This window comes from Poecile atricapillus, chromosome 13 (assembly GCF_030490865.1).
Source record: "Poecile atricapillus isolate bPoeAtr1 chromosome 13, bPoeAtr1.hap1, whole genome shotgun sequence".
Lineage (NCBI taxonomy): Eukaryota > Metazoa > Chordata > Aves > Passeriformes > Paridae > Poecile > Poecile atricapillus.
In genome coordinates, this window is record NC_081261.1 from 4,743,821 (window position 1) to 4,753,289 (window position 9,469).

The 9,469-nt window shown below is 54.5% G+C and overlaps 1 protein-coding gene across 8 annotated transcripts in view; it reads right to left on the minus strand.

Moving 5' to 3' along the window:
* The window catches only part of CYFIP2 (cytoplasmic FMR1 interacting protein 2), a 46,377-nt gene extending 37,228 nt beyond the window's left edge, over nt 1-9,149 (minus strand). The window contains exons 1-4 of one of the 8 annotated variants that reach the window (XM_058848913.1): nt 8,939-9,149; nt 2,595-2,735; nt 518-607; nt 361-438 (exon numbers count right to left, since the gene is read on the minus strand). In XM_058848913.1, coding sequence (XP_058704896.1) covers nt 361-438; nt 518-607; nt 2,595-2,711 — 285 coding nt within the window. In that variant the 5' untranslated portion in view covers nt 2,712-2,735; nt 8,939-9,149. The other 7 variants (XM_058848908.1, XM_058848905.1, XM_058848910.1 and 4 more) reach the window with 7 other exon arrangements.
* Between the last annotated feature and the right edge of the window lie 320 nt (nt 9,150-9,469).

The following is a 9,469-nucleotide window of genomic DNA, read 5'->3' on the forward strand; positions in this document are numbered from 1 at the left end:
TGACAGCAGCCCTGAGGGGAGCATGGGGGGAAAGGGCAGGGACCCACAGGCTGCTCAGAGAGGCACAAATGTCACAGGGTGGCCACTAAACCACATGATTTGTAGTGATTGCAGGGATTTGTAGTGATGTCTTGCCATCAGCCTTCTGCTGGTGTAGCCAGGGGAGGAAGAGCAGCACAGCAGCACATGTGAAGTACCCAATCAACAGCAGAATTCTCCTCATGGCCAAGTCTCAGCATCATCTGCCTTAGTTTGCTTTGCTTTTCCTGTTCTTCTGTCTCCACTCCAAACTAACCCACTGTCAAGACAAAACCAAAGAGGTGCTCTGGGAGCCCCCCTGCCTGGGAAGGGCTTGACTACCTGAGGGATGGCTCGTGAGCAGCTCCTCCACGTGTAGAGCATGACGGCGTACTCGTGGCCCTCTTCCAGCATCTCATTCTGAAAGACAGAGGGGTGTTGGTGGGACAGGGCAGGCACTGCGGGCTCAGCACCCTGGGGACACTGCTGGGGGACTCACCATGCTGGAGTGCACCGTGGCCTGCTCGATGTACCGGGCAATGCCTGTCACAAAGGCGTTCCTGTCTTCAAAGTTTGTGTCAAAATTAGCCTGTGAGCAAAAGGGAGAGATGGGGATTAAAACACAGCTGCTGCTTGCTCACCTGGTACAGCCTAGCATGGGATATGCTGGCAAAAAGAAGATTTAGTAGGGTTCCTGGGGCATGACAAGAGCTTGTGAACTATTTGAGTTTGCTGCGCTTCTAGGTCTGAAGTAGTATCATACATACACATACCCTGAGATGCTCTGGAATCACACATGGTCATCCTGCAGGGAATATGTGTGGAAATATGGCAGTCAAGACTGACAAATCCTTGTCAAATCAAGCCCAACTTTACTGCAGCCACACCAGAGAGAAAAGCTACAGCAATCATTCTAAGGATTTTAGCTTGGTAACTCATAGACAGATGCAGCCTTATTAATTTCTGGTTTTGCCCTGGCTGCTAGGGGAAGACCACATCCTGTCAGCAGGAAGTGCAAGGGATAAACACAGAGAAAGGGCAGGGAATGAGCTGTCTGGAAAACATAAATACGAAAGTCAGCCCTCATCCAGGTGCTATTATCAGTGCTACTGTTGCTCTTGCAAGCACAAACAGTCATTGGGACAAACACTTGTTCTGGGAGCTGTGGTACAGTTTTGGGTTGGAACAGGGGAGCAAGAAATTGCAGAGGCAGGTGGGGGATGGAAAAGCAGCTCCCCTGGCTCTTTGGAGAGCCCTTCACATGCTCTGTGCTTGGAAATTTCCTCTGCCAAGGCTGGCTGATGGTATCTGCTGCAGGGCAGGGCAGGCAGAGGTCCCAAGCACCCAGAGTTGCTCCTTGTGATGACAGCAGCACTGCAGCCACCTCACTCACCTCAGTGACTGATTTCCTGAGTAGGAAAGCTGGGAGCACAGACCTGTGGCCACAAGGCTACTCCTCTTAGTGCCTCCACGACATCACATGTGACCAATGTGACAACAAAAGCTGAGACTGCATGTGCATTTCTGGCTAGCAGGGGAGAGGGCTACACAGAAACAGAGTATGATGAGGAAATAGGCTTGGCCAACATCTCCAGATACTGCTTAGAGGAGGATTTTAGGCCCAGCTGTGTGCACACACTCGTGGCCCTGAAAGGAGGCTGTGCCATAAGGCTGGACCCTGAGCCCCTCCTGAGACACAAGCCAGCAAAGGCTAAAAATTTATTGAAAGAAGAGATAAGCAAATAATTACATCAAGATTTTTCAGGGACAGCTGAAATTTGAACAGCCCAGAATGACCTTTGGGTCTGATAACCCATAGAGATACCAAGGCTCTGGAATGAGCCTGGGGTCTGACCTGCTGAAAGAGATCCTGCAATCCCAGAGCTCTGCATACAAGGCACAAGATCACAGTGCTGGTGTATTATACACTGCCAGGGGTGAGCCAGCAGCATGGAGAAAGGAACCCCCTGTTATATTTAACCCTGGGTGTGTGCTATAGGGCAGGGTGTGGTGGCCAAGCAGCTGAGGCATCCCACTGTGGAAGCAAAAGCAGGAGCTCAGCCGTGCCCTGGGCCCTCGCCAAGCTTTGCTCGGTCAGTGCAGCTGCAGCTAAATCTGAGTTGCTCAGGGCAGAGAAGTGGTTCTAGCAGCTGCCCTCCCCTGCATGCCAGCAGCTCCAGCTGTGCTAGAGGCACAGGCCAGCCAAAGTCAGGCAGGACTTTGAGCCTGCCCTGCTCGGTTCGACGCACGCACGAGCGTGGAAAGGAAGCACAGAAATATGTGCACAAATAAACATCGCTGAGAACTTTCTGCTGTTATCACAAATCTTATCTCCTGCTTCCTACCCATTCATGCACTCTGGTCCTCATTTTTGCTCAGCCTTAAAAGCCCCTTTCACCAACCTCTGATGCCTTCCTCTTAAAGTCCTTGGGAACAGATTTGTGGCTAGATCTGTTCTGAACGCTTCCTTCAACATGCTGAACCCTGGATGTTTTCAGCTGGTTCTCACAGCACTGTGCTTTGCATGAGCCACTGGAACAAGCCTCCCTACCCTGTGCCTCGGGGAGCTGAAGTACCTGGTACATGATGGAGGAGGGAGGAGGTTCGATGCATGGCTGCTGGTCTGGCAGGGGCAGCTCCTCCAGCAAGTCCACGTTGGACAAGGCATCCTCGAGCGTGACGTGGGTTGTCATGGTTGCAGATGTTCAGTTCCCCTGCTAAATCCAAACCAAAAGAGAGGGTGATAGACAAGACAACCAGCCAGCAGGCAGGAGACTGAGTGGGAAAAGATAAAACCAGAGCCACTACTGGCTGGCACTGCAGGGGACAAAATCCCAATTTATCTGTTTTCCCTTTTCTCACGCATTAAACCTACATCTCTGTGTCATCTCTCTCCTGCAAACAACAGCAGAGCAGGAATGCAGAAAAAGAGAAACTATCCACCCATGCACCTCTCTCTTAACTCTATGCAAAACTCTCTCAGACTGAACAGCTGGGTGCTGCAGTGCAGCTTTAGCAGCCCCGGGTGAGAGCATGTGCTCCGAAATGCAAAGCGGTGCTATCAAGAATATCTCCTGAAGCAGCTTGATTAGAGAAGTATGACGGATGCTGACACTCACATGCTCTCCTTCTCACACACATGAACAGCCCTGGAAACTGTAAACAGCCAATTGCATTAATTCCCAGAGGTGAACTGGAAAGGCTCGAGTGCTGTGCAGGCAAAGCTGTGACACTGCAAGCAGCAAAAAAGAAGTTGCTGTTAAATTTCCCTACTTTTACCACTGACATGTCATCCCCTGCCCAATCCCAGCCTGCCCTGAAGCTGCCAACAGCACCAGCTGCAAAAATGAAAATAAATACACAAAATAAAATCAAAGGGAAACATTTCTGAAAGTTCCCTGGCGCTTACCCCAGGCAGGCGCCCAGTGGGAAGCACGGAGCAAACCTGTGTGTCCCTGTCTCCCCTGGCACTCACCTTGGCTGTGAGTTCTCAGGCACAGGGGGGGACTGTGCTGTCACCCAGGCTGAGCCCTTGTGTAATCACAGCCACAGGGCTTCCCCAGTTAATGCCTAATCCTGTGCAATAGCTGTGGCCGACCTAGAGCCTGTGTCTCCCAGAAAAACACCCTGCTGCACTTAGACATTTGCAGAGAGACAATTCTTTAAATATTGACACCTCATTCAATTAGCAAATCACATCCCCTCCAGTGCTTCTTGCCTCACTCAGAGCCTGTCTAGTTTGAAATGTGAGCCTTTGAGTTTTGTTGCTCTGATCTGCAGGCCAGTAGAGCTCCCTAAATCAAAGTTCCCAACGAGATACTCACACATTTCAACAGAACACCCTGCAAGCCAGCTAAGCTCTTTGCCTGCCTCATTACAGACCATGTTTTCAAATCCTTTAATCATCTCTTTGGCTTTTCTCTAAGCTTCTGCAACTTTTTTTTGCCAGACACAAGCAGGCAGGACACAAGGCTCTGGCAGTGTCTGCACAGGCACCAAATACAACAGCAGCAGAACATCCCTCGAGTAAAACCACAGCAGCTCCTTTGGTGACAACAGCATCTCCCACTGCTTCCAAGAAACTAAGTTTGCTTTTTATTTCCAGCACTGGGAGCAGGAAAGATGATGGCTTTGGGACATCCGTGGACAGACACACACGCACCCAGCAAGGGCCACAGCCAAGGGGTAGGCACAGGGTGCACTCCTGGGGTGGGCTTCACCTTGGGTCATATAAGAGGGAAGGAGTCTGTAGCTGTGCCTCATCATTGTGGGCTGCAGGAATACCTATGAGCCTGGCAAAACTCATTTCTGCTCCACAAATGCCTCCCCAAGGCACCAGGCAGCTGAGAAATGGGTTTGGCTGTACCGGCAGCTGAAACATCATTGAGTGCCTGGAAAAAAACCCCAAAATCTCAAGCAGCTTTTCCCCTCCACACTCGAATTTCTGTTTCCTTCTTTACCCCTGTCTGGTAAAATGGTTTCCTGTTACAAATTGTAGCAACTGTCAAACCCAGACATTACACTTGTGCAGCTTCCTCTCTGCCTGCCTGCAGGCTCCCTGGGCTGCTCAGCACAGGGAGGCTCAGCCTGCCCAGCCCCACAGATGGACACAGAAGTGCCCACCACGCTCTACCACCATCCTAAAGCACCTCTGGACTCGCCACTGGGATCCCAGAACAACACTCCTGGCTACTCACTCATGCTTCATTACTTACTTCAGACTTCAGAAGGCAGAACTTTCCATTTCATAGCTTTGAGGGCTGTGGCTGTTTATTTGGGCTTATTCCCCATTTTTCTCTAAGTCCAATTCTAAGGCCTTTTGTGCAAGGTGTTGTCCATTTGCTGTAATTAAAGGCACTCCCACGACAATCCTGTGACACCCAAAGAGCTCAGCGACTCAAGGGACAAAATTATTGCTGCTGTTTGGGCCACCCCAGGAGAAAGAGTACCAAATCCAGCATCAGGGTCCTGCTGTGCCAGGCATGCACACACCTGGGAGGCTAAGCCAGTCCCTGCCCTAAAATTCTTGCACTCAAACAGGCAGAGAGGAAGGGTGCAGAAATGCATGAACAGAAAAGAATGCATCAAGTGATTGCAAGTGAGAGGTGCAATCAGCCACCAGCCCACCCCATGCTTTGCCATGGTTGAGCAATGCAAGGATCCAGTTGCAGTTGGAAAAAGTACAGACTTGGAGACTTTAACACACGAGTTTTTATGGGGACTTCCAGTTTCTTCTCCAAGCTTTCTCAAGATCAACTGGGAGCCCAGCAGCAGCTGCAGGGAACAGCGTGGTCAGCCAGGACTTCCCCTGGGCCTTATGTCTGTAGCACATTGCCACAGAGAGCAGCCTCACAGACAGGCTGTGTGACAGAGGGACCACTGGTCCAGGGCCAGCAGGCCTGGATCATCACCCCAGATCACCCAGAGAGGATGGCAGGTGAAGCCCTACTCCCCAGACCTGTGCTGCCCTCCCTCACCTTCCTGCCAGAACAGTTCTAACACAGAGGTGCAGGGTCCTGTAAATCCTGTAAATCCAGCTCCATCCCCTCTGTCCACAGACAAGGGGGGCAGCTGTGAGGTGATCTGGCAGCAGCCAAGCGGCTCCAGCTCAGGGAATTCAGGGATCCCTGGGGATACCCATCAAAAAGCCTTAACAGCCATCCACCAGCGGGGTTTGGGGTGGGGTGGCTGTGCTGGGAAGGGGAGACTCAGCCCATGCTGGTCTGTGGCAGTGCTTGGGCACATGTGGCCATGGGGCTGGGCTCCACACAAGCAGGAGCAGCACAGCAGAGTGCCCAGGAACGGGGCTGTTCTCTGTCCTAGCACAGGCTCAGTGGGGTGAGGCTCTCCCCTGCACACCCGCAGCATATCCTGGCCCTCTGCGCTCACAGGCTGCCAGCAGCCACCTCCACATCCCGCCCCTGGTCAGAGAAACCAAAGTTCCTCCGGTCCTACATGTTTTGGCAAAACTGAAGGTGAGCCTGGCAGAAACCAGCCCCACCCCAGTGAAACCCGAGGCAGGGATGCTGCACTGGGCTGCTCATCCCTTCTGCTCATAAGCATCGGTGTTAATGGGTGAAGTTGCCCACGCTCTCTGCTCGTTTGCTGCAGAAACTCCCCTTCCCCTTCCCACAGCTCAGCTGCAAACCCTCTGGCCATCTCACACACCTTCTAAAGCCAAATGATCACACAGAGGACCTGGGGCTTCTCACACACCTTCTAAAGCCAAATGATCACACAGAGGACCAGATGCTGCGGGGAGCCAGCCAGGCATGGCCCAGCAGCCTGAGATGCAAAGGAAGAGTTCCTGACACAGGGACTGGCAGCAGCCTGGGGACCAGATTTCACAGGCAGCACAGGAAGGCTCTGAGGAGTGAGGATGGACATCCCAGATGTCTGAAATTGCAGGGCATGTCCTGCCTTCCCCACCAAAATGCTTGCCCAGCAGTACTGGTGCAGTATCATCCTCTTTGCAGGGAGAAGCACAAAGGCAACTTCGCTGCTCAAGCAGCTTGGGGAAAGAAAGACTTTTAAAAGTAGGGCCATAATGAGTATGTTGCATGCATGTGTGCTCAGCTCCCAAGCTGCACAGCCCAGAGCTCTGGGGAAGTGGCATGGGCTGCTTAGGATTTTCAGCTTGCCTGCTCCTTCAGCAGACACTCACACTGGTGCTGTAGTAGGTACCAAGAGCAGGAAAGGAAGCAAGAAAACACAGGAATTACCCAGACAGAATCCAAGCCCTGTGAGCCTGGGGTGAGGTGAGCAGCAAAGTCTTTTGCTGGGGAGGTGGTAATGTAGAGGAGGACAAACCTGGTCACCCTCTGAGGATCTGAGATTCTTCTCCAGCTCTGATTCTCAGCCCCTGGGTAACCTGGGAAAGTCACTGAACTTAGTTCTACCCGTGTGAAAATGCTTCTCTCTCTTTCTCCAAAAATAGCACCAAACCACTGGGCAGGCACTGTCCTGGCCCAACAAACACCCAGCAGGACAAAGTGTCAGTTGCATAAAAGTCAAGTTTCTGGTACCCACTGCCTGACAGCAACAGGAGGATAAAGGATTCTGGCTACCAACATGCATTTAGTAAAAAATAACTTCACAGTGTAAAACTTTACTCCTGCACAGGACTTGTAATTGCAACCACCACCACAGCCAGGAGGTTCTTTGCAGAGTGAGTGAGGCTGGCAGAGTTGAGCCTCTGCTCTACACAGACAAAGATGTTAACAACCATGAAATTACCCTTCCCATTTAAAAAAAGGAAGCCAAACTGCACGATTCCTGAAGCTGTTTTTCTCTATCTCCACTCTATGTTTCCTGCCATCCCATTAGGGCTGAGTTCCAAGCATCTGCACCATCCCTGTCTCTCAGCAACAAAATTATCCTGGAATTTATTTATTTTAGAATAACTAAATAGTATTGTTTTTTTCTGGTGCCAAAGAAAGCAGGTCAAGGAAAGAGACAGGTATATGAAACTACATTTCCAATAGAGTTGAGAAATTTAGAGCAAGTTTATAAGCAACCCACTGCTGACAGTTAAAGCACACAGTTAAACCAAATCATACAGGCCAGCATTGTTAATAGTTGACCAATTATTGATCTTCCAAAACCAATCTTTCCCATTTCTCATGCAATGTGTGTTAACAAAATTGGATTCAGTGAAAATGAATTCAGCATATTCTGCTTTACTCCAGAGACCCTGGTCAGAAGATGGAAGATTTTCCCCTGTTCCTCAGGCTTCATTAATAATAATCAACTGTACAGAGAAAAGGAAGGAAAAATTTTTCTTTGCAGGGAATTAGCACAGAATTATATGGCTGTGACACCAGAACACTGGGCTAGTCACCCACCTCTGTGACTAACCCCAGACTCCGTCATCATGCAAGACATGAGGGTGATTTTCCTTTCGGTATCTCAGGCAGGAGGGTGCAGAGGCTTCAGCGACTCAGCCTAATTCTTTGCGACCTTTGTGATCCAAAGCCCCTAGGCAGGAACCCCCCGTGGGAAGCGGCAGATGGCAAAGGGGGCCACGCTCTGCTGCTGGCAGTGTCCCCTTGCAGCGCACAAACCCTGCACCCTGCCCCCTTCTCCAGAGCAGCCCTGGCCACGCAGGGAGTGTGCTTCTCCTCCTCCTCCTCCTCGTTCCTTCCCGGTCCTTCCAACCCACGGAAATTTCCTGCGGAATCCATGCACTCGCTCCCTCCCCCTGGGCCCGGTGGGATGCGGCATTTCCAGCGGCATCGGGGGCAAAGTTGAGCACAAAGGAGCGCTCGCTGCCCGGCCCCGCGCACGGGCACCGGCGCCTCGGGGCGGGAGAGGCTCCGAACCTGCGGCCGCCGCTCCGGCCCTTCATTCCCAGCGCTGCCTCCGACTCCGGCGCTGCCTCCATCCCCCTCATCCCCCCGGAACACCGTATTGCCACGCCACGGGCGCTCCGGCAGCCGGCCGGGGCCGCCCCTCCATCATCAGCATCCTCTCCGCGCCCCGTTCTCCAGCACCGCCGCCACCCCGGCTCGGGCCTGCAGCGCCCGCGGGCCCGGGGCTCGGCCCCTTCCCCCGTGCTGGGGATGCGGGCGGGGGGAGGACAAGGGGGATTTGCGCTATTTTTTCCCCGGCGCCGTGCGGCGGCTGCGGGCAGGCTGAGCGCCGCAGGTAGCTCGGGGCATTGTGGGATACATCCCATACATCCCGGCCATACATGCCATACATCCCGGCCGTACATCCCGCACATCCCGGCCCATACATCCCGCACATCCTGCACATCCCGACCCGCCCGCACCTGCCCCGCTCCGCCCGCCCGGGGCTGCGGGGAGATGGGGCTCGGCGGCGGGCACAGCCCCGGGGAGGAAGGGAGGGAGGGAGGGAAGGAAGGAGGGGATGGAGCCGCAGCCCCCGCGCAGCCCCGCGCCCACCCCCGCCCGCTCACCTGCGCTCCGCGGGTGCGGTGCCCGGCGCCGCGGGATGCTCGGCGGGGGATGCTCGGCGCCGGCCGCACAAAGAGCAGAAATGGCTGCAGCAAGTGCACTTCCGCGGCTCTCGCCGGCCCCTCGGCTCGGCTCGGCGCGGCGGCGGGGGGAGCCCCGGGCCCGCCGCGGGAAGGGGCTGGAGCGGCGGGCGGCTCCTCCCCCAGCGGCGCGGGGGATGCGCGGCGGGGCCGGGGCCGCAGCTCTGCCCCCGCTGCCGTTCGGGGCCGGGGCCGCAGCTCTGCCCCCGCTGCCGTTCGGGGCCGGGGCCGCAGCTCTGCCCCCGCTCCGGTTCGGGGCCGCAGCTCTGTCCCCGCTCCGGTTCGGGGCCGCAGCTCTGTCCCCGCTCCGGTTCGGGGCCGCAGCTCTGTCCCCGCTCCGGTTCGGAGCCGCAGCTCTGTCCCCGGGCGGGAGCTCCGGGCTGGCGGCAGCGCGGCGCCGGCGGCTCCCGGCGAGGAGGGAAAGGCCTCCGGCACCCCCGGGGCACGGAGGGG